The 25,668-nt window shown below is 44.2% G+C and overlaps 1 protein-coding gene across 1 annotated transcript; it reads left to right on the top strand.

Annotated features, from left to right (window-relative positions):
• Positions 1-322: 322 nt before the first annotated feature.
• On the top strand, positions 323-11,311 carry RTCB (RNA 2',3'-cyclic phosphate and 5'-OH ligase). The gene is made up of 12 exons (XM_083700589.1): positions 323-565; positions 2,237-2,315; positions 2,891-2,958; positions 3,417-3,516; positions 4,352-4,508; positions 4,926-5,082; positions 6,026-6,185; positions 6,432-6,607; positions 7,106-7,294; positions 7,690-7,800; positions 8,245-8,364; positions 9,407-11,311. The coding sequence occupies exons 1-12, from the start codon at positions 473-475 to the stop codon at positions 9,512-9,514; spliced, it is 1,518 nt and encodes a 505-aa protein (XP_083556715.1). The 5' UTR covers positions 323-472; the 3' UTR covers positions 9,515-11,311.
• Positions 11,312-25,668: the final 14,357 nt, after the last annotated feature.

The raw sequence follows: 25,668 nt of genomic DNA, 5'->3' as shown, positions 1-25,668 counted from the left end.
CTCATGCCTTTAATAAAAATGTGCTACAGCGCAGCCCTAACCGTGTCTACTCAGAAGCAAGCCCTGCTGAATCCAGTGGGGCTTACTCACCAGGAAAGCAGGGTTAAGAACTGCAGCCTTGACTGCTCTGATGATATTCCATTCTTTTGATATTTGACCCACACCAAGCGCGGTCCCTTCCATAAGCAGCTTAATTCAACGCGCTGTCCCATTTTGGACACTAGGCGGCGCTGCAAAGGAGGTGGGGGGGAGAAGAAAGCCACTGGTTTGTTCGCGAAAGGCGAACGAAGTTTGTGCCTCTGCGGGCGCCGTCCAATCCTTTAGTCCTCCTCAGCTTCTGCCTGAGGGAGGCTGCGCGCGGCCTTCTCGGCTTCCGTAGCGGCGCTGAAGAGGAGCGTGTGCGCGCCGTTGGCGGACTTCAGTGACACGGAGCCACGGCAGAGAGCGGAGCTTGCTCGGAATCGCCGCCGCCATGAGCCGAAGCTACAACGATGAGCTGCAGTACCTGGACAAGCTGGACAAGCACTGCTGGCGTATCAAGAAGGGCTTCGTGCCCAACATGAACGTGAGTGGGTCGGAAGACAGTGGGGGTCTGTGGGGACAGGCACGTAGGGGCGTGTTCAGTCTGAGCCGGTGCTTAGCCCCCCCCCTCCAGGCACGCCTTTATTGCTGAAGTGAAGGAACGCGCGAAGTACAGTGGTACCTCAGGTTACAGACGCTTCAGGTTACAGACTCCGCTAACCCAGAAATAGTACTTCGGGTTAAGAACTTTGCTTCAGGATGAGAACAAAAATCGTGCTCCGGCGGCGCGGCAGCAGCGGGAGGCCCCATTATCTAAAGTGGTGCTTCAGGTTAAGAACAGTTTCAGGTTAAGAACGGACCTCCAAGGCGAATTAAGTACTTAACCCGAGGTACCACTGTAATGGTTAAAACTTCTCCCACGCATGTGCAGAGTGCCCGTCCCTCAAGATTTAAGTACCACATTGCCAACTGCTTTCCGTACCTGGTTGGGCTTTCTGACTTACACCATCCTTCAGTACATTGTGTCAAATCCCAGTTTGAAGTTAGTTTATGCTACATTCGGATTATTAGTAGCATTATGATTGCACTAGGGACGCAGGTGGTGCTGTGGGTTAAAGCCTCAGCGCCTAGGACTTGCCCATCGAAAGGTCAGCGGTTCGAATCCCTGCGGCGGGGTGCGCTCCCGCTGCTCGGTCCCAGCGCCTGCCAACCTAGCAGTTCGAAAGCACCCTCGGGTGCAAGTAGATAAATAGGGACCGCTTACCAGCGGGAAGGTAAACGGCGTTTCCGTGTGCGGCTCTGGCTCGCCAGAGCAGCGATGTCACGCTGGCCACATGACCCGGAAGTGTCTCCGGACAGCGCTGGCCCCTGGCCTCTTGAGTGAGAAGGGCGCACAACCCCAGAGTCTGTCAAGACTGGCCCGTACGGGCAGGGGTACCTTTACCTTTACCTTTATGATTGCACTACTTATGCATGTGGAGCGTTAAAGCACTGCTGAAACCTTTCTCTAGTGAGATGAATGTGGTATTCAACTGGTTTTAAAACCGCTTGAAAGTAAAATTTTATATGCATGATAAAAGCTTTTTTAAAAAAATGCCTCCTGAAGCAGGTTTCCATCATTGCTGGGTGTTGCTGTATTCTTGCCGCGTTAAAAAGGGCTACCAGCAGTCAGTATTTGGGTCTTGGCTTCTTTCATGTTCTCAGAAGTGGTCTGGGATGCTTCTGTGGCCTAGAGCCAAGATACAGACTTTCCCAGATTGCCCCATAAGAAGGAAACTGTATTTTAGAAATGTTTAGGGCTTCAAGTATTTCTGAGAAGCTACCTCTCATTTTGTCACAACTAGATGAGAGTCTCTAGGACTGCTCAAGGAAGTTCTCACTTTTGATCTCTAACTGAAGATTGCTAACTACAGCATTGGTGTCATTCATGGGTCAGAAGATACATTTTGTTCCATGATTCAAGATATGTGAAATTCTTACTGAAACTCAACAGCTTCTGTAACAAGTATTCAGCCAAGCTTATTATATTCCAAGTTTTAGTCCATCTAAACCTTTACTAGAAGTGTCTAAAGTTTCCCTAATTGTGGCTAAGCCTTGTAGCCTGCTTAGATGCAGCTACATTCCAGCTTCTGCTTGAATGGTAAATATTTGTCACTGGCCTTATGTAAGAACTGATGCATTTTGTTTCCCTTTTTCCTCATTCTTCTGTCTGTAGGTGGAAGGTGTCTTCTACGTGAATGATCCTTTAGAGAAGTTAATGTTTGAAGAGTTAAGAAATTCATGCAGAGGTGGAGGTTAGTATGTGTTGTTGTCACCCAATCTCACTGGTTTGTTGTGTGTGGAATCATAGCTCCAGATTTACTTTTGATGAATCCAGAATTCACATAGATTCAACCAATGCATTTAGAGTTTAGGACTGCCTATATGTTCAGGCACCATAGAGCAATTCTTAATTGATGAAAAATATTCTAAGCCTTCATGAAAATGTTCTCTCTATAATTAATCTGCCACTTGTCAGACTATGGTGAAACACAATTTATTTTAAGACTTAGACTTCATTTAGAAGTAGAACATGCTGCATAATTTTGCTTGCTTAATTTAAGCTAGTACTTTCTGGTCTGTCAAAAGGGATCTTAACTGCACTGAAATGAAACCAAATACCCCTTAATCTTGGCTTTGAAACATCTGTGTTCTTGGTCACAGCTTGTCTTATGCCAGCTCTAAGTAGATGTGCTTCACAGTGAAGTTTTCACTTGTGTAACATGGTCATGCAAATTTAAAGGAAAGTTGATGTAATCGTGTGATGTCATCAAACACAAATTTGTATGAAAGAAGGATGACTGTTCTTCTCATCATCCATCTTTTTTAGGAGCTGGTGGCTTCCTCCCAGCCATGAAACAAATCGGAAATGTAGCTGCACTGCCTGGCATTGTTCATGTGAGTGATTTTAAAGAGTTGTCCCTATATCCTGTTGACCCAGTGTTTCAAAATAGAAGCCCCATATGTGTTGTCAGCATTTGTAGCATTGCCCTCTTAATTATTCCAAAAATAATTTTGAAATAATTCAGCCTTCACTAAATTGACCCATCACAATTTCCTGACATTTAAACACCAGCAATCCAGGGCAAGATGACAGTTGTTAACATTCACCACTTACTTTTGAAGGGGGCCTACATGCAACTTATTCTGGCCAATTTCTAAATTTGTGAGCTGCCCTTCATGAATCTGCTGAGTTTTTGGCTAGGATCAAAGGATTTTTTTAAAGAAATGCCCATTTTGCAGTGACTGTGTGGCAGGGCAAGTAGAACTTGAGTCCATGCTGTCATAGAATCCTCATTTGTTCACATCTTATGACTGATTGCCTTTCTTTTGTTTATTTTAAAAATGAATTTCAGAGATCTATAGGACTTCCGGATGTCCACTCAGGCTATGGGTTTGCCATTGGTAACATGGCTGCCTTTGATATGAATGACCCAGAAGCAGTGGTATCACCAGGTATGAGCAGTTTGAATGTGATGTTCTCTGTGCAGGGAGAGAACCCTTATTCTGCAGATCTATGCAATGTATCGAAACCAGATGGGAAAACAAAATGTGTTTCACAGTACAGTCGTACCTCTGCTTACGTATCCTTCCACTTACGTAAACTTCAGGATATGTAAGCAGCAAACCCAGAAGTATATTTCTGGGTTTTTGCTGTGCACGCATTCGCAGAAGCGGTCTACTGCCGCATGTGCATGCACACGCAGAAGCGGTCCCTCCGGTTGCGGAAATCTCGGGATCCGACGGGAGCTCCAGAACAGATCCTGTCCACAACTGGAAGTACCACTGTATTCATTCAGATGGAGGTACATTGCAGATGAATATGTAAAATGTCAATTAACTTACAGTTATTGTCCCACTGGACTCTGAAATCCATGCCTAGGACATTATTAACTGTAATGTAATGTAGCAATGAAGACATCCACCTTGAAGCAAACTTAAAACAAATACAATTTAGGAATGCTTGTTTTGGAGTAAGAAGGGTATATTTGTTTTTAATACTAAAATAGCCCTTATGAATTCTGCATATTCAGGCTCCTTGAGCAGAAGTTCCATGAAGTGCTATCTTTTTGTAATCTGTGCCTTCCAAACCAGTGCAGATTAGTTGTGTTCCTTCTGACTAACAAAACTGAGGGGTTGATGTTTTTACTTGTCCAAGTCAGGGGACATTTGCTGAAAAATATTTAACTATAACTTCTCTTGAAGAACATTTGATTGTAGTGATGAGTTGGTTCTGCAATTGCATGTATGAATTTTGAAGGGTGCATTTGTATTTATTTTACTCATGCAGGTGGTGTCGGATTTGACATTAACTGTGGCGTACGGCTCTTGCGCACCAATCTTGATGAGAGTGATGTCCAACCTGTGAAGGAGCAGCTTGCTCAGGCCATGTTTGACCACATTCCTGTTGGTGTGGGGTCCAAGGGTGTCATTCCTATGAACGCCAAGTAAGTGTTAACTTTCCTTTCTCCAGCAGCATCTCCATACTGGAAGAGTGTCTTCCCTCCACCCTTGTCTTTTTGTGTGAGAAGCAATGTATAAATTTAATAAGCCCTAACTGTACCTTAAGAGTCAGGTATCTAGCCATGTAGGAAATAAAGAGCCATGTGTTATTGTTAATTCGGTCCTGTATTTTTTTAATTGGTTTTTTAAAAATAGCACCCCTTAACCAAAATCACAATGTATATAGTGAAAATACACAGTAAGAATCCACAGTCAGCAGTCTGAAATTATTTAACTGAGAGCAACCAAAGAAATCTGGATATCTGCAAAAGTTCAGGGTTATTTTTCTTATGTAATCAGTACAACAATACCAATCAGTTGTGTCAGTTACTAGAAGTCAATCTCTCTGTGTGTTGCCCCAGGGATTTAGAGGAGGCTCTGGAGATGGGGGTAGATTGGTCCCTCCGAGAAGGCTATGCCTGGGCTGAGGATAAAGAGCACTGTGAAGAATATGGGAGGATGCTGCAAGCTGATCCAAATAAAGTCTCTGCGAGGGCTAAGAAAAGGGGTTTGCCCCAGGTAATTGGTCTTCTGAGATGATGTTGCATTACCACTTAGAACTTCATGCTAACTTCTTGGGTACATTTCAGCAGAGTGAGAATATGCAAGGAAAAAATAAGTCTTGATGAGAGGATTATTATTATTGCTATTGCTATTGCTATTGCTATTGCTATCACAATCACAAGATCCCACAGGGGGTTACAGCAATTAAGACACAATATTAAAAACAGTTTAGAACAACTTACACTGACTAAAGGTGCTGGATTTGCTGGTAGCCAGGGAGGGCAGAATCTATGTTCAAGTATCATTCAATTCTGAGTAAGCTCAAGGAATTTCCTGCTTTGTTAGGACAAGGATGTGAAACCTATGCTGCTCCAGATCCTGTTGAAATGTATTTCCCTTCATCCCTGGCCATGCTGGCTAGAGCGGATGGGAGTTAAGAGTCCCACAATAATCTGAAGGCAGTAAGTTCCTCATCTCTGAGCTGCCATGAAAAAACCTATGAAACAAACAGCAACAAGAAATATCAAGTAGGAGAATAATAGCTAAAAAATAAACTTCCATGTACAGATACAGTAACCCTTCCTTAGCATCTAATCAATAGAGGTCATGTCATCAATGTCCTGGGTTTGAGCTTTGCAGAGGTGTCTGGCTGCAGATGAAGATAAGCACTGGGCATTGACTACATGGGCTTTCTAGTGTGAACACAACAAGGAAATTTATATTCCCACAGTTCTAAACTGAGGCAAATATTTTACAGTTCAGTAAACTGTAACACTCAGGTAGATTTCAGGCTTATAGCTGAAACCTTTGCTCTCAGCAGTATCTCTTCCTCTAGCGAGATGCCACATGGCATCAAAGACTGGGAGGCCATTGCCTCACCCTTTCTAAGGGAAACCAGTTGTCTTCCATTTTGCTTCCCATTTCAGTATCTGCTGAGCTTTCTTGTTTTATTCAACAGCTGGGGACTTTGGGAGCAGGAAACCATTATGCTGAGATCCAGGTTGTAGATGAAATTTTTAACGAATATGCTGCCAAGAAGATGGGCATAGACCACAAGGGCCAAGTTTGTGTGATGATCCACAGTGGCAGCAGAGGCCTTGGCCACCAAGTAGCTACAGGTATCTGGGCTTTTTCTTCCTTTCTTCTTCTTTGCCCTTGAAACTTTCCCCCCTTCTTGCAGGTATCCACAGACTCCAGTTACTGCTTTATGCATTATTTCCTCCCAGTCTTCATGCATGTCATTGGCATTTGTGGAAGCCTCAGATATGGCCAGTTTCTGGGTGTGCTAGTTCAGATGGGCTTAATGGAGACCTACATTGAATTTGCTTTTTGTCTCTCTTCCCCACCACCCACCCCTTTTACAGATGCCCTAGTGGCTATGGAAAAAGCTATGAAACGAGACAAGATCATAGTGAACGACCGCCAGCTGGCATGTGCCAGGATTGCTTCCCAGGAGGGACAGGACTACTTGAAGGGAATGGCAGCAGCTGGAAACTATGCATGGGTCAATCGTTCTTCCATGACTTTCCTCACCAGACAGGTGAGAAGAAAGAGCACGAACTTGTTCACTTCTGTCTCTTTAAGCCCCAGTGGGATCTATTCAGCTGCATTCTGATTGATTGACACCTGGGTAACATTTCTGGAACGATTAAATTATTTTGTTCCAGAAGTTAATCCATATCATTCCATGTTGGTAGGAAGAGGTTGGCTTAACTGGATTGTGGATTGGTGGCGCAGTGCCTTGTCATCTTCCTCATAAACAGGATGTATGAACGGGGCTGGGCCCCATAATGAGTTTTGTCTTTCTTGGGAGGAAAATGGACTTTCCCCTTGAACTTTAAACTGCTGAGTTACGTTCAGTAGAACAATGTGAGGGCACTGCGGAGAGTAGATACTGGAGGTGTGGTTCCACCACTGTCATCATGGTAACAGCCATAAGTTATATGTTCATCAGATGATTTGGGCTCTTAACAGCTCTAAAAAAAAATTCTTTTTTTTAATTCAGAGAACTTCTCCTTATGTCTATAATGTTTTCTAGGCTTTTGCTAAAGTCTTCAATACCACCCCTGATGATCTGGATCTGCATGTGATCTATGATGTATCTCACAACATTGCCAAAGTAGAGCAGCATGTGGTAGATGGAAAAGAACGGACCCTGCTGGTGCACCGGAAAGGAACAACCAGAGCTTTCCCTCCTCACCACCCCCTCATTGCGGTTGATTACCAGGTATGAATTTGTTGCCCTTTTCTTTCTTACCGATGCCAACAGGTCCTGCAAATAGTATATTTGTTACTCCTTGTGGACTTCCACACCTAACAGCTCATGTTCCTACAATTGTGTTGGTGCACTTTTCTACCTTATTCCTTTTCATGCAACCATGCAACCTTCTAGCTGTCAAGACTTATATTTCTCAGTGTCTGCTGTACTGCTGTATTGCAATCAAAACATCCCGATTGGTCAAATTTTGCATGTCTCCTGTCTGACATTTCCTTGATTCACTATGGAAGCTTGACCCTGAGTGGATCAGTAGTGACCTTCAGTGGACCCTTGCTGAACAGCATATGCTTACAGCTTGAGGGGACGTGTCATCTTGATTCTGCACCCTTCTTTTGCCTCTGCAGCTAACTGGCCAGCCTGTCCTGATTGGTGGAACAATGGGAACTTGTAGCTATGTCCTTACTGGTACCGAACAAGGCATGACTGAAACCTTTGGTACCACCTGCCATGGAGCGGTGAGTAACAAAGCAACTTTCAACTTTCATCGAGCTTGGGGATGGACAGCCTTCCATCTAGTGGGATATATTTTGTTTATTACCAGAACCCCAAGTTCCATCAACTGGAGCCTTGTGCAGAACCCATATGTTTCCAATGAAATACTTCCAGCAGGAGAACAATAGCTGGGAGTCAGACAGTAGATTTAGCAAGTAGATTTCCAACACCCAGTAATTTACTGGTAGATCCAGATTTACTTTGCCCATCACTGCTCTTACTCAACTGCTCACTTCACATTTACCATATTTTTTGCTCCATAAGACGCACTTTCCCTCCTAAAAATGTATGTATCCCAGGCTCTGCTCAGCGCTCCCTTTAAAGAGCTCGCAGAGAATGTGTGCGGCTCTTGGAGGTATTTCCCCCAAGTATATGGCAGTAACTGAAACAGTGATTGTCGTTTTTAGGGCCGTGCATTGTCACGTGCAAAATCTCGGCGCAACTTGGATTTCCAGGACGTATTGGACAAGCTGGCAGACATGGGGATTGCAATCCGGGTTGCATCCCCCAAACTGGTTATGGAAGAAGTAAGTGATTTATAAACTTCTTTGTGGGAATTTACTTCTGGGGTGAGCTTCCTCTCCTGGTGAAGTATTAACGTCTGCCAGCAACAAGGTGACACAACACTTTATTGGACTCTGCCATTCTAGGAACCTTAAACCTCTTCCAGGCTAAAATGGTTTCCTCTTCTCTCCCCCTCCCTCATTTGGGAACATCCAGTGTCCCATGTCACTGTTCAGAACATTCCTTTTGTATCACTTAATAGAGTCTGAAAGGCAAGCGAATGTTGTACATTTCATTTCAGTTATTTCTTTTGATGCCCAAAAAACATTTTTTCCCCTAAAGATTGAGGGAAGCTTGTTGAAAATTATTGTTATTACTACTACCAGTACTACTACTACATTTCTATACCACCCTTCATCGGAGAATCACAGGGTGGTTTACAGTACACCTGTTCAAAAGGACTTAAAATAGTCCTTCATAAACTGAATAATGGGGGGTGGGGGTGGGAAATAGGCGCTCTCCTGTCTTTTTAAGCTTGGTAATACGGGATCTGGTGAAAGCCCCCCCCTTTTTTTGAGGGAGTTACTGTAGGAGGAAGAAGGGCCTTTTCAGTGGTAGCACCAATCTTGCTTATTTATTCTTTAAGAACCTCGCCTTAATCCAAGTCTTGAGAAATCAAAGAAAGGCATTACTCTTTTAAGCACACATTTTGGAGAGTTTATCTGAGATTTCTGGCCTTGTATCAAGGAAAGCCTAAGTGATTTTGCTTAGATGATTTTTGAAATTAATAATAATAATAATAAAAATTATTTATATCCCGCCCTCCCCAGCCAAAGCCGGGCTCAGGGCGGCTAACAACAATAAAACAGTACAAAAGAATAAAATGATTTTTATTCTAACATTGTATTAATCTTATGAATGTATGCATGTATTGAGAGCCTTGTGTATTGCAAGCTGCCTGGTAGCTTTTTGAATGATGTGGAATAGAAATTCATAGTATTATTATTATTATAAAAAGACCTCAAAACATATTCTTAACTCTCCTTTTACATCTCATTATCCCAGGCACCTGAATCTTACAAGAATGTGACAGATGTGGTTAACACCTGCCATGCAGCTGGCATCAGCAAGAAAGCCATTAAACTGAGACCCATAGCAGTGATCAAAGGTTAAGGAAGTCTTTCCCTGAACTGGCCAGCACTGTTCTTGCTGAAGACCTTTGAAGGTTGTTTCCATCTAGAATACAAACTGACACAGACTCTATGTTAGAACTCATTAAAGTAAGTTTGTGCCTGGGGGTGAGGGGCTCTCTTTGCTAAGGGGAGCTAAATCAAGACACATAGCCCTTCGTTTCTAGAGTGGTATCTAAAATTGGGTGAATTTCTTTTAGCAGAATCTAAAAGCAACCTTGTTCAGAAGATTCTTCGCTCATAATAAATTATCTGTGCCCTTCATGGTGAGATTCTGACCAATGTTGATTTGATAGCCACCAATCTGCAAGGAGGCTTTCTCTGGTGTAGACCAAGTACAAATACTACTGTTCTCACTTGGTTGTTTTTGTATTTTTCTCCTGACATGAGTTGTTTGATCTCCTTTATAATGTTCCAATCTGTACTATTGGAGATAGAAAGGGAATCTTTTTTTTGCACTGTGAGTTGCAATAAAGCCTGAACAATATCATTCATATATGTGGCATCTACTGTCACAAGTACTCTACTTTAAAAGTCTATGATCAAATAGTTGCTCCCATAAGTGCACTAGCATGGTGGTTCTGTTGAATAAGGGGTGGTAGGTTTGCACAAGCTGTGTTGCCCATGATTCACTTGGTACAGCAGGTTCTCTGTGTATGTATGTTTACTGATTACAGCTCAGTTGGAAAACTTTGTTAGAGAAAATTTGGTATTCCTTGAAGAGAAGCCAACTTTCCCTTGATGTCCCTCATGAATCAGGGCATCCTGATGCTATAGAAGCTGTAATTGCTTTGGCATGGACAGATTGTGTCCTGGCACTCGAAAAATGAGAAACATAAGCTGAGCAACCATTCGAGGTACATAAGTCCTGTCTTCCACTGCACCTGGTCATTCAAAAGGTAAGGAACACTGCCTCTTAAAGCTGCAAGCTGGAGAACTTACCCAGCAGTCTTGCTACTTTTCAGTGAGTAAAGCTTTAGATTACTCTTTAAAACTGCAAAGGAGCATGTCAGTTAGCTGTGTGCATAAAATGCAAAGCTAAACCACTTACCACAAAAATGTGGGTTCCCAGAGAGGAGATTGAAGCCACTTCACTCCTTCTTCCAAGTCCTGCTGCTGTGAGCTAAACCTGGGCATGGCTTAGTGTTGTCTGTACACAAGCTTGTGGTTTGTCTCACTTCACATAAACAACAAGCTGTAACTGGGGTTCATTCTTGAGTTCACAGCTCATGGTTTGTCTAAAGGAGACAAAGCACGATCCTAGGTTCAGGTGACATGCTAAGCCAAACCATGGTTTAGCTCACAGCAGAAGTAGAGACATATGTTGGTAGTCTCCTCCCTGGGAATACTCACGTGTTCTCACCATGGTTTGACTTTTCTTTATGTGTGAACTGGCTCACTATGTAAAAGGGGGAATTGTTAATTCCTCATCTCATGGGCTGCTGTTCTCACATGCACATTGCAGATGGGTGGGGAAGCAGCAAAGCTACCTCTGTTTGGGTACAGATTAGGATGATTTCAGCAGGACCAGCATAGGTTATTTTCCCCTTCTGGCGCTGTTGCTTTCTGTTTACATTAAAGTGCTCCAGTACTTGATCTGCTGGATGGTTAGATTTTGAAAACACTATTGCCATCCTCTCATGAAGTAACAGTGATGGCTGCTCTATTCCACAATAAGCATGATTTGCAAAGTCATTGTTTGAATTTTATTGACATTCTGGAAGTGATTTTCTAGAGAGGTCTCAAAACCGACAAATAAACAGAGAATGCACGAAAATCACTGCAAAGTGTCATTATTTATATTTCTTGTAAAGAAAATTACATTTAATTTACAGATAACATGGAATTCTTGCTTGAGTAACCTGGTGGTCCTCACACTTACCTCAGATGCTGTGGAAAAATAGTTAACCTTGAACTTTGCAAATCACCTCTTTGCATTTTACTTATCTGAGACTGCAATGCTATACTTGTTTATATTTATATATAAGTAAGTTCCAGTGTACTCAGTGGGGTGTAGACCTGTGTAGGATTTCACTGTGATTTTTCCCCAACTAAATGGTGTAAATCCATCTACAGTCAATAGGGGGCATCTAGCTAAAGGGAAATGTAAGAAATGCAGAAGCTGTGGAGTAACTTCTCTAGGAGAGCTTGAAACAAGCCGCTTGGTAAAGAATCCAACCTGGCCCTTTCTTGTTCCGTGGATTCCTCTGGAAAAGGTTGTTCTAACTGATGCTTGCTGATGTCAGCAGTGACTTGGAATTAACTTAAAAGGGGGTAATAAAATGCAATATTGCTGAAACGCAGGCCAAAACAACAACAAAATGGTTGTAATGGCTATATAAAATCTATCCTCCAGGGCACTAGGATGACTCACGTGCGAGCTGAATTGCCTCACCCCTTGTGTTGGCTTAGCACTACTATTTAAGAGTGGCATTGAGCACATTCTCATACTTAAGAAGGCAGAAGAAGCCCAGCAAACGTGGCATGCTGACAACTTGGTGAAAGCACTTCTGCCCTACGCTAGTGGGAAATCTTCACTAAGACTTACATATCCTGTCCATTCTCTGGGGATGGGAGACCTTGGGGCCAGGGACCAAGCGTGGCTTTTTATCTAGCCGTTGGGCCTCTCCCCAGGCCACACACCTTCCTGAGTTACACCCTTTGTCGGCCCTGCTTTCACCTGGCTGGAATACGTTCTTGAAGTCTGGCAATACCTCCTGCTTTCCTGGATGGAGGATGGGGAAGCAGGGGTGAGTGTGAATCAACTAGCCTGCTGGGCAGAAGTGAAATGCACATTCATTACTTGGTCCCCTTCTGCCTCCAGCTCTGCCCAGCGCTGGCATGTGGCCCCCAGAAGGTTATGTAGAAGGGAAGGTGGCCCTTGGGCTGAAAAAACTGTTCACCACCTTTGCAGTAAACCATGAATACGTATCTGCTGGAATAGCTCAGATGGTAGAGCATGAGACTCTTAATCTCTGGGTCGTGAGTTCAAGCCCCACATTGGGGGGGAGCCTGTCTTGCAGGGGGTTGGACTAGATGACCCTCGGGGTCCCTTTCAGATCTACGATTCTGTGACACTGGCGCCTAGCCCGCTTGCCCTACAAGCTTGTATCCCAAAGGGATGAATTAGATGGGCTTTTAAACAGATCCAATTACAGCTCCCCTGGTGCGTTTGCACTGCGCTGACTTCCACCTATTCCTCCTGGCAGAGACTGCACTGGTGGCTCAACTTGCTGTCTGCTACAGGGACTGAGGTTGCTCAGGACTAACACTAAGGCTCCATTGCAAAAGGGAAATGAGAGCAGGAAAATGGAGATTAAACAGTCTACTACTACAGGATGGCATGGCTGGTTGGAACTCTGCACAGGAGCGCTCTTAGCTGGAGGTGAGGATCCATTGTAGGCAGGGGCGGATGCACTATGAAACTCACAAAGCTTCAGCTTCACAGCCCCTAATCCTGGTGGGTCCCCAGGAGTGGCTTTACTCATGCATCCCCCACAAAACTTGAAAACTCTTGAGGCATAGGAAATATTTATTCACACCAGTGACTTTGACGTGAGGTAATCCAGTACAGTGGTACCTCTGGATGCGAACGGGATCCATTCCAGAGCCCTATTCGCATCCTGAAGCGAACGCAACCCGCGTCGCGATTTGCCGCTTCCGCGCGTGACGTCATTTTGCGTGAGCAGTGAAACCTGGAAGTAACACGTTCCGTTACTTCTGAGTCGCTGCGGAGCGCAACACGAAAACACTCAACCCGAAGCTACTTCAACTTGAGGCAATGACTGTATAGCCATTTTAATCAAAATCTGAGATCATGGAATCATTATATTGTGAAGTTGGAAGGGACCTAAAGGGGCAACTAGTCCAATCCCTTGCAATCATAAATCTATATTTGAGTTATTACAGATAGGGGTCCCAACAGCCCAGTTCAGCAAGAACAAAAAATGGCTCTCTTGCCAGTTGTTAAATAATTTTTGCCAGTTGGAAAGCCTTAATCTCCAGTAGATCCCAATACACCTGACCCTTCAGTAAAGAAGCACTTCCCAACAGCTTTCTGAACAGTTGTCCGTTACCGTGGCCAATCTCAAGCCTGTATTCTGAGAAAGGGAAGAAAGCAATTCTGTTGGTGTGCCCACCGTGTGCCCCTTCCCTCAGTTCCAGCTCTTCAAGGGGATATTTTTCCACAGGTCAGGCCATCCTAGACACTTTCCCAAGCCCACATACCACCTGCCTCTAAGCTGGTGGTCCTTCTGCACGGTCCTTTTTAGGAGTGTGCAGTTACTCCTCCTTGGCAAAGGCAGCTGCGCTGTTGCCTTTGTTCTTCTATATTATAAATATGCTTAACTAGCTCCCTGCTCTCTTCAAAGAGAGAGCCTGCCTCAAGCATGTATCAACATGTGTGCAAGGCTTCAGCCGGAAACCTTCCATTAAAGAGAGAGCGAGAGCCTAGTTTGTAGCTGGTATTTCTTTCCCTTTGTCCTTTTCCAGTGATGGGTTAAGGCATGGCGGAGACCCAAAGCTGCTAGCATCCTCAAAGCGGTTTTTAAAACTGAACCGGCCACGAGTTTAGCTTCAATGCAAAAAAGAAGGAAAAAGAAAACATGATGAGGTGCTGAGAAATTAATTGAGGGGAGAAGTGTGCTATGTTATGGCCTGGCATGTTTCAAGTGTGATATAATTATATGACCCAACGGTACAAGGCAAATCTATATATTTTGGAAAGTTGTCTGTCTGTCCTGTTCTCTGAATTTAGATGGCGCTGTGGGTTAAACCACAGAGCCTAGGGCTTGCCGATCAGAAGGTTGGCGGTCCGAATCCCCGCGACGGGGTGAGCTCCCGTTGCTCGGTCCCTGCTCCTGCCAACCTAGCAGTTCAAAGTGCAAGTAGATAAATAGGTACCGCTCCGGCGGGAAGGTAAACGGCGTTTCCGTGTGCTGCTCTGTTCGCCGGAAACGGCTTAGTCATGCTGGCCACATGACCCAGAAGCTGTACGCCGGCTCCCTCGGCCAATAAAGCAAGATGAGCGCCGCAACCCCAAGGTCGGTCACGACTGGACCTAATGGTCAGGGGTCCCTTTACCTTTAAGATGTCACAACCAAATTTTACATAGAGGTTCCTGAGATCAAGGAGTGTTTTTTTTTTTTTTTTGTCTGTGCTTGGATACGATGAGATGCCGTTAGAAATCAAGATGGTAGGTGGAATATTTCAAAACTGCACTCATTTTAACTGCTGATTTCCAAACCACTGATTTTTTTTAATGGTTTTTTAGAATTCCCAAGCAATGCTCGCTACAAGGGTGTTATAAAAATTTAAGAGAAGAGTGCCCCAGGTGTCAAAATAACTTGGCTGGCCTTTGGTAGTATGCACCTTGACTCCAGCATGGTGGTGAGATTCATTGGTTGGTCAGTCTCGGACAGCAAAATGTCTTTACCCAGTGCTGCTCCTGTGCTTCAGATGCAGATGGCTATCTTCCATCTTTTACACTGCTTCGAGGCCAAGACCCAACTGTCCCTTCATATAACTTCTCCTTTACTCCTAACATTGCTGAATGAACCAGTTCTAAGGGCTAGGTTTTTTTGGTCACCACACATGAGCCATGCAAAGGAACGAAAAAAGTGTTATGATTTTTTTTTTTTACCTGCTAGAAGCCAAATATAAGTTGCACATATTTTTATTACAGGGCTTTTGCCACCCACAAACAATATCCTTTGCCCCTTCCTTCCTAGAGTAGAACATAAAAGTGATAATTTTGAACTTTCTAATTGTCATCTTGCAAGCTGCATGCTTAGCTGCCACTGATCATTACGGGGGATTATGCTAAGCACCAAACTGTTGGTTTGGGCTTCTTTTTTTAATGGTGCAGAAAAACAATTTGGGCTCAGAGACTGCCGTAACTTTAACACAGAAGTCTTTTCATCCTAAACAGGAACAGAAGGAGCTCAGCTGCCTTGTAATCAGCAGATCCAAAGGGCCATTCAGCAGCTTATTATTCCCTGTCCTCACTGCCTTAGGTCTGGGACCTTAAATCCTTAAACTGGAGCAAACCTGGAGCATTATGCATACCAAACATGTATGCATGTAGAGTTCTAAGGTCATACACGCAGCCTAATTAGGGATGTCAGTTATGCAATGACAAAAAACAAAAAAGGTGGGTTGCATCACAAAAAAGGACACAGATTTGCATGTAGTCATTTTTATATATAGATGCAAATTTAGAAGGGAGGACTGTAGTGGGTAAGACATCAGGTGATCTGTGTGCCTGCTCAGTCTTTTGACTAGGTTCTGCTAATTATGGATGGCAGCTTTAAGGCTCCTGCTCTCCCTTCTTATGGTTCCATATCTTTCAACCAGATTTGGACCAGGTAGCCCTGAAACCGAGAATCCCCTCAAGTAATGTCCTCTGACAGCCCTTCAAAATGGAGAACCAACCACTGTATAGTAGGACATATTGTGACCGTCAGCATAATAGGTTGCAAGTTAATTGCATTAAATATTAATTATAAAATAAACTTTTAATTCTGTAATTTTTATAAAGAAATGCTCATCATTTATCCCAGAAGGCAGAAACAGACTTCCTTCTTAGTGAACAATTGACGAGAATTTTGACAACACATTTTGCTGCCTATCTGTATACATAACGGGCTAGAGACATTTTTTTTAATAAGGTGATAATTCAGTGAAAGGGCCTGGAATATTCCAAAGGAGAACTGGATTCCTTTGGTAATTTGCCACTGAACTATTGCTTCTAGGCTGGAAACTTATTTAGCGGTAAAAAAAGAGGAAATGCATCACAAGTTTCCTTCCCAAATTTACAAAATGAAAAACGTAAGTGTCTTATTCAGCAAGAGAGTAACATTTTTTATTCTGAAAACTTGGGAAGGAAGCTGTCACCATATTTAAGATTTACGGCAATGACAGCTTTATGGCCTTCACTGCAGCCCTTTAAAGGCAGGGGTGAGAAATCAGAAACTTTACAGATGCTGCAGAACTGCAATTCTCATCCTCACTGGTCATACCGGCTGAAGCTGATGGGAGTGGTAGTCCACCAAGCCCTAGAGGTTGGTTCCCCGCCGGTTCCCCATCCTTGCTTGTAGGGAACGTTGAGCTTCAAATCCCTTCTGACTCATGAGCTAATAGGCCCTCCAGCTGTTGTTTGACTACAACTCCCATCAGCCCCAGCCAATATGACCAATGGGGTATGTAGTCCATCAACATATGGAGTGCCACAGATTCCCTAGTCCATCATAGGAATAAAGGCAGTTTCTTATAAAGTACAACACACACTAAAAACAGGGTAAAACTTGTTATTTCACTCTTGTATCAACAGTTTAGTGGAAGGGAAAATATAATAGTTGGTGATAATGACAGATCAGTGCCTGTTCCCTTTATACTCTGAGAGTCAGATAAATGAGAACATGTCAAGGAAGCTGGAAGATGGGGGAGCTGGAAAACCCTTGATCAGAGATCAGAGCAAAAATAGCTCCAATCCTATTACAGAATAAATTGGATTAGAATAATTTTCAATTGTTTTCTGGTTTCAGAAAACATCAAATGAAAGTCAGAACCCCAAGGACTTGTGTTTTGAAAACAGTCACATCCTCCTTCCATGGAATCCTCAGGCTGGAGCTCATAGTTCTTCCGTTAATGGTTACCAGACCAGAAATAGACAAGATCTTCAGTGAGAAGCACATGGCCTCCTTTCCATTAAAAAACACGTGCATTAGAACTTTCTGATAACTATCAGCAATAACAAAAATTACCTCCAGGGATGTCTCCAAGGGAAGATACAGATTCCCCCACATCCCCGGGAAATGATGACCGTTTTCTTAAGAGTTATGCGTGGTCTTGGTAGTTAAGGTTAGGGATGCAATAAATAATACATTTGGAGAAGTGGCATTAATTTGGATCGATGCATGTGCACCCTGCAGCCTAAAGCAACAAACCTAAACAGTTCAGATTCCAGGCAAACCACTCTTCCCATCAGCTCCTGCTTCATATTTGAAGAAGCCCCCACCTCACATCCTGCTGTGTTCCAGTTTGGGTTCCCCCTGCCCCACCCTGGAGAAACTTTCATTTTAAAATTCAAAGCCATAATAATGCTCCTGGTGGAAAATAAACCAGACTACCCTCTGTTTTACATAAGAGTTTGCCAGGGGCAGCTCCTCAGAGCAATGCTGTCCCTGGCCAGCTTCAATTCCTGAAAAAGACACACGAAGCACATTGTTCAGAGACACACGTCATTTTTAAAAATGCAGTTAAAAAAAAACACCATGGAGGGGGAGAACAATGGATATATTTTCCCTGCTAATATAGTTGACTTCCTTCCGAATATGTCCCTTCCTTTCCTCCAATCCTTCCTGTCACTTGGGGAATTCTAGTCTTCTTGTCTGAAGAAGAAATCATTCTTTTTCAGACAATAATCTCTTATCTGAATATCAGCAATGGAGGCTGGCCCACTGGGGCAAAGGGGGCAGCTACCCACCAAGCACAGTTTGCCCTGCCACACCTGCCTGCCTTATTCCTTTTAACCAGGCCAAGGAGCGGTCCTGACTGTCAGTTTTGTGCAATGCTATTTTTCTAGAAAAAGAGGTGCCTGAACTTACCACAAATGCCTCTCTTGTTCTCTTACGACACCCACCTGAGAGGAGCAGGGCTGAGTTCCAGTGAGTTCCAGCTGATTGGGGGGGGGGGACCCTGGTTTTGTGGAAGATTAGCAGCCAAGCCTAACAAATTCATAAGAAAGAGCTAATAACACAGTGCTGTCTTGCTGATAGGCAGCTACTCAGACCATAAAAATACGATTGGTAGAGAGGGTTCCGCGTGATGTCATTTCCCCATCTCTCCTGGAGAGGAAGGAGCACATAGTACTTCCTGTTCCTTTTTCTCTTCCTTTGACCAGCTTTGGATTCTGGTAAGTAAATAAATCTTGTTTTTAAACTTACTTTACAAGTTGTTGGCTGATTATTTGTTAAGCGGGATAAGAAGGGGGAAGCCAGCTTACTTCATTAGCTGTGCTTGCTCAAAACAAGGCTTTGCAGCTTAATTCCTATGCTTTTATTTTTTTCTTCCAAGGATGGGGTTTTAAAATTCTCTTCAACCTACACACATGCATGCCTGGAGAGATAAATTGCAATTAATATATCCTCTCCTACCTATTGAAACCCATCCCACAAGCTTCCTCCTCCTCAGGTTCAGCATTGCCATCAGAGAACACCATAGGGAGAAGCAGGGGGCAACACTAGAATTGCCTGGGAAACATTGCTACGATGTGGGGAGGAATACTGCTGGAACAATCAAGGGACAAACCTTTCCACCTGCCCTGCCCTACCCCTGCAAACGTTTATCACTGTATAACTGCTCCATAAACACAAGCAGAAGAAATGCTCATTAAAGACCAGGCAAAGTCTAACCACCCTGTAAGCATTGTGCAAGCAAATCGGGAAGAATGTTGAATGAGCCGGTCATCTGGAGGAGCCCAGAGGAGCCCAGTTCCAGCCTGAGAACTGGCCACAGCATTCTGCACCAGCTGCAGGGTCAGATTCAAGTAGATAGTTGCTCTAGCAGAAGCCAGGGCAATGAGTCCCACTAGTGCAACCGGCTTTTGCCCCTTCTCCTCGCCTTGTGCACTCCAAAATAGGCTCAATGGCAGCGTGGGGGGAGACAGTAGAACCTCCCAGAACAGTGCACAAGGGGGAGAAGAGGGGAAGTCCTTCCATCAGACAAGCAGAAACACTTGTGCTGATGGAGCGATCTCCTTTGAATTCCCCCTGCAGTTGCCAGTCAGGTTTCAAAGGCAGACCCATACAGAGTGCATTACAGGAATTCACACAAGCGGTGTTGCCACTAACAAGACATGCTGCCTTTCCACCACACCTTAGAAGAGTATATCTGTTTTTATTTAGATCAAGCTGTGTTCTGCGGCCACGTTCTGTCTACTCCTTAGTGACTCATTGTCTTAATTTTCACTCATTTGATGCTAGTGATAATACATAATACCAGCAAAGTGGTGTTTGTTTATCCTGACCTGAAGCCATGATGTTGTCAGAAGAAACTGATACAGGAGGTGCCAAGGAGAAAGAGCTGCTTTGGAGAAGGAACTTCACCTTTGCTTTGAATTGTCAGTACATCAAATGGAAATTTCCCTTTTTGAAGTGAGTTTTCTTTTCATCTCTCTCCTTTTTTAAAAAACAACCCACACCCCCAAGTAAGTAGATAGCTTGCTTTCATTCGCGGGTAAATGATCTGTTACTGTTTACAGTCTGGAAGTGGCAGAGGAAAATACCTACTAATGTTCCACACTGCTGAGTTTACGGGATGAGCACCAGAGTGGCTTGTAGCCACTGCAGGATTTGCATGATAGTTTGACATGTTGGGCTTCCTCCAGAGATTCTTGTTGCGCATTTGTGATTCCTTGTTCTCATGATGCTATCTGGGCAGCCCCACACAACCCCATGTTCAATACTCCTGGCACCTGCAAATGTTTGGGGTGGTCACACTGCGTCAGTGCATATCCCATAACACCCTGCTCAAATGCCATAACTTTTTATACCACAAATGTTTGGTAATACAGTGGATGCTCAGGTTGCGAATGTGATCCGTGCAGGAGGCATGTTTGCAACAAGCAGCGTTCGCAACCCGCAGTGGCATGTGCAGGTTGTGATTCGGCACTTCTGCGCATGCTCAAAGTGCGATTTAGCACTTCTGTGCATGCGTGGCCACTGAAACCTGGAAGTAACCCGTTCCGGTACTTCTGGGTTTTGGTGCAAACGTAACCCAAAAAAATGCAACCTGAAGCAACGGTATGACTGTAAAACATTAAAAATGTTTCGTTTTTGTCCTCCTTTTGTTGCAATATAACCCCTCCCAGCAGCAACAATGTGGTAGCATTTGGAAAGCATTGCAGTACAAACCAAAGCAGAATGAACCCACCACTATTGCACCGTTATTGTGTCAAGAACAGGTTGCAGAATGCACCCACATAAAATGTCATCCTGAAGGAGACCTTAATCTAGTTTCTGAGCCATATTTATGCATTGCAGTAGCTCCCTCATGCCCAGCATGGTTAGTATTCAGATGTATAAGCACATGCAAATGCAACATCAAGGTACCAACCTGTTTACTTCAGGAAGTAAAATGTCTTAGGCTGGCCTTGTGTATGAGCTTGCTGAGAGAGGGAGCAACAATTCTGGTCACCAGCAGTAATGATAAACCTCTTTGAAATGGACTCTCTGCCCCTAAAAGCCCATTGTGAATTGAGACACTTTCCCACACATCACAAAAGAATGCAGGACTTCTCACTTCCTGTCAGGTGGGAGAGACAGAGCCTGCCTTGGCCTCCAATACCTTTGGCAAGCTCAAGGCAGGACTCAGGGAATGGGTCGGCCTCAGTTCTGCAAGGGTCTTTGCAGAGGTACACTCAGGGTAGACCTTAAGAGACAGAGGTCCAATGACTCTTTCAGTAGAAGGGCTCCTAAACACTGCAGAGTTGGATCACCCAATTTTGAAGGGAAGCAATATTCATTGCCATCTAGAGTTCCTCCACTGCAAGACCATTAAGTCAGACCTATGAGCACTACTGGGCTAATCGGAGACATCCAGAAGTGGTGGGAAGGGCTATAGCTCATGGGTTTGTATGCAGAAATGCCAGGGTTCAGTCCCTGGCATCTCCAGGTAGAGCTGGCAGAGACGCATGTTTGAAACCCTGGACTGCCAGTGCCAGTCAGTTCAGATGATACTGTGGGTCTGACTCATTGTAAGGTGGCTTCCATAGTTCCTCTTTCCTTCATTTAGAACCATGAGTACTGGAATCTAACTTTAGGAGTAAGGACAGTAGTTCATTGATAGAGCATCTGCTTTGCATGCAGAAGATCTCAGGTTCAGTCACTCCCTGGCATCCTTAGGTAGAGCTGGGAGAATTGTTGTCTGAAACCCTGGATGGCCTTTGCCGGTCAGCATAGGCAGATACTGAGCTTGATGACACAGTGGACTGACTTGGTATAAGCCAGCTTCCTATGTGCTTCAAAGCAGCAAGAGAGTGTCTCTGTAGATAGCTCAGCTGGTTAAAGCATGGTGCTGATAACACCAGGGTTGCAGGTTTGATCCCCATATGAACAGCTGCATTGCAGGGAGTTGGACTAGATGATCCCCAGGGTCCCTTCCATCTCTACAATTAAATGATTCTGTGTATACTTGGTCAGTGTTTCCCAAGTCCAGTGCAAACGGAAAGACTGACCTGAACTGCACATGCTGAAGGACTCAGGGAGATGCAGTTGCCATAGTGGCCCCAAGGAATAGAGGGCAACCAGTGGTAGCCCAGAACTTGTGGTTGCCAGGAATGCAAAGAGAGAAGGGGCATGTTGCAAAAGCATGCGGTCTGCAGGAGCGTTCGTTGAATAGCTGGAGGCTGGTTCTCAGTTCATGGAATTTCAAACGGATGTAATTATCACTTGGATGAGGTTCAGGTCTTAGAGGAGCTGCCAGGTCTTTCATGAGAGAATGAATCCCTCCCATGGAGAAACCGTAGAAGAAAGGGAAGAAGAAAAGAATGGATGGGTTTGATTTTCCCATTTGGGTGTCGTCTCAAGGTTCTGTCTGAAACAAGGTACCTCCTGCACTATTCAATATGGAGGTGCAAAGTGGAACTGGAAGAAACAGTTGCTGTGCAGAGTTCAAAGTTCCAGCCATCTTCCAGACTACTCCATTTCATTACTCCCTCCCTCTTGGTTCTCCATGCCATCAATCGGCATTACAGGTCTACTGAACATGCTCAGTCTTCATTGAGCTCCCCTACCCCCAAAGTTTGGTCATAGTTCTGCAAGCTTTGGTACTCCCCCAAAACCTGCTGATACTCCCTCTTTCATGTGAGTGATGCTTTCTTGCCTACTGGCACTTGGGGAATTGAGACCACATTCATATATGATAGATAGATAGATAGATAGATAGATAGATAGATAGATAGATAGATAGATTTGTTGTTGTTTAGTCGTTTAGTCGTGTCCGACTCTTCGTGACCCCATGGACCAGAGAACGCCAGGCACCTCTGTCCTCCACTGCCTCCCGCAGTTTGGTCAAACTCATGCTGGTAACCTCGAAAACACTATCCAACCATCTTGTCCTCTGCCGTCCCCTTCTCCTTGTGCCCTCCATCTTTCCCAGCATCAGGGTCTTCTCCAGGGAGTCTTCTCTTCTCATGAGGTGGCCAAAGTACTGGAGCCTCAGCTTCACAATCTGTCCTTCCAGTGAGCACTCAGGGTTGATTTCCTTCAGTATGGAGAGGTTTGATCTTCTTGCAGTCCATGGGACTCTCAAGAGTCTCCTCCAGCACCATAATTCAAAAGCATCAATTCTTCGGCGATCAGCCTTCTTTATGGTCCAGCTCTCACTTCCATACATCACTACTGGGAAAACCATAGCTTTAACTATACGAACCTTTGTTGGCAAGGTGATGTCTCTACTTCTCAAGATGCTGTCTAGGCCTGTCATTGCCCTTCTCCCAAGAAGCAGGCGTCTTTTAATTTCGTGGCTGCTGTCACCATCTGCAGTGATCATTGAGCCCAAGAAAGTAAAATCTCTCACTACCTCCATTTCTTCCCCTTCTATTTGCCAGGAGGTGATGGGACCAGTGGCCATGATCTTCGTTTTTTTGATGTTGAGCTTCAGACCAGATTTTGCGCTCTCCTCTTTCACCCTCATTAAAAGGTTCTTTAATTCCTCCTCACTTTCTGCCATCAAGGTTGTGTCATCTGCATATCTGAGGTTGTTGATATTTCTTCCGGCAATCTTAATTCCGGCTAGGGATTCATCCAGCCCAGCCTTTCGCATGATGAATTCTGCATATAAGTTAAATAAGTAGGGAGACAAAATACAGCCTTGTCGTACTCCTTTCCCAATTTTGAACCAATCAGTTGTTCCATATCCAGTTCTAACTGTAGCTTCTTGTCCCACATAGAGATTTCTCAGGAGACAGATGAGGTGATCTGGCACTCCCATTTCTTTAAGAACTTGCCATAGTTTGCCGTGGTCGACACAGTCAAAGGCTTTTGCATAGTCAATGAAGCAGAAGTAGATGTCTTTCTGGAACTCTCTAGCTTTCTCCATAATCCAGCGCATGTTTGCAATTTGGTCTCTGGTTCCTCTGCTTCTTCTAAATCCAGCTTGCACTTCTGGGAGTTCTCGGTCCACATACTGCTTGAGCCTTCCTTGTAGAATTTTAAGCATAACCTTACTGGCATGTGAAATGAGTGCAATTGTGCGGTAGTTGGAGCATTCTTTGGCACTGCCCTTCTTTGGGATTGGGATGTAGATTGATCTTCTCCAATCTTCTGGCCACTGCTGAGTTTTCCAAACTTGCTGGCATATTGAGTGTAGCACCTTAACAGCATCATCTTTTAAAATTTTAAATAGTTCAGCTGGAATACCATCACTTCCACTGGCCTTGTTATTTGCAGTGCTTTCTAAGGCCCATTTGACTTCACTCTCCAGGATGTCTGGCTCAAGGTCAGCAACCACACTACCTGGGGTGTACGAGACATCCATATCTTTCTGGTATAATTCCTCTGTGTATTCTTGCCACCTCTTCTTGATGTCTTCTGCTTCTGTTAGGTCCTTTCCACTTTTGTCCTTTATTATGGAAATCTTTGTACGAAATGTTCCTTTCATATCTCCAATTTTCTTGAACAGATCTCTGGTTCTTCCCATTCTATTGCTTTCCTCTATTTCTTTGCATTGCTCGTTTAAGAAGGTCTTCTTGTCTCTCCTTGCTATTCTTTGGAAATCTGCATTCAATTTCCTGTATCTTTCACCATCTCCCTCGCATTTTGCTTGCCTTCTCTCCCCCCGCTATTTGTAAGGCCTCATTGGACAGCCACTTTGCTTTCTTGCATTTCCTTTTCATTGGGATGGTTTTCGTTGCTGCCTCCTGTATAATGTTACGAGCCTCCATCCATAGTTCTTCAGGCATTCTGTCCACCAAATCTAGATCCTTAAACCTGTTCCTCACTTCCACTGTGTATTCATAAGGGATTTGACTTAGATTGTATCTTACCGGCCCAGTGGTTTTTCCTACTTTCTTTATTTTAAGCTTGAATTTTGCTATAAGAAGCTGATGATCTGAGCCACAGTCAGCTCCAGGTCTTGTTTTTGCTGACTGTATAGAGCTTCTCCATCTTTGGCTGCAGAGAATATAATCAATCTGATTTCGATGCTGCCCATCTGGTGATGTCCATGTGTAGAGTCGTCTCTTGTGTTGTTGGAAAAGCGTGTTTGTGATGACCAGCTTGTTCTCTTGACAGAACTCTATTAGCCTTTGCCCTGCTTCGTTTTGATCTCCAAGGCCAAACTTGCCAGTTGTTCCTTTTATCTCTTGACTCCCTACTTTAGCATTCCAATCCCCTATAATGAGAAGAACATCCTTCTTTGGTGTCACTTCTATAAGGTCTTGTAAGTCTTCATAGAATTGGTCAATTTCAGTGTCTTCAGCACAAGTAGTTGGTGCATAAACTTGGATTACTGTAATGTTAAAAGGTCTGCCTTGGATTCGTATCGAGATCATTCTATCATTTTTGAGATTGTATCCCAGTACAGCTTTCACCACTCTTTTGTTGACTATGAGGGCCACTCCATTTCTTTTACGGGTTTCTTGCCCACAGTAGTAGATATGATGGTCATCCGAACTGAATTCACCCATTCCCGTCCATTTTAGTTCACTGATGCCCAGGATGTCAATATTTATTCTTGCCATCTCACTTTTGACCACATCCAACTTACCCAGGTTCATGGTTCTTACATTCCAGGTTCCTATGCAATATTTTTCTTTACAGCATTGGACTTTCCTTTCGCTTCCAGGCATATCCGCAACTGAGCGTCCTTTCGGCTTTGGCCCAGCCGCTTCATCAGCTCTGGATCTACTTGTACTTGCCCTCTGCTCTTCCCCAGTAGCATGTTGGACGCCTTCCGACCTGAGGGGCTCATCTTCCAGCGTCATATCTTTTATATGCCTGTTGTCTTTGTCCATGGAGTTTTCTTGGCAGGGATACTGGAGTGGCTTGCCGGTTCCTCCTCCAGGTGGATCACGTTTGGTCAAAACTCTCCACTATGACCTGTTCATCTTGGGTGCCCTGCTCGGCATAGTTCATA

The sequence above is a fragment of the Podarcis gaigeae genome (genome assembly GCF_964106915.1).
Source record: "Podarcis gaigeae genome assembly, chromosome: 10".
NCBI classification, from domain to species: Eukaryota; Metazoa; Chordata; class Lepidosauria; order Squamata; family Lacertidae; genus Podarcis; species Podarcis gaigeae.
Note: the sequence above shows the minus strand (reverse complement) of the source record. Positions and strands in the feature narration are given on the sequence as shown.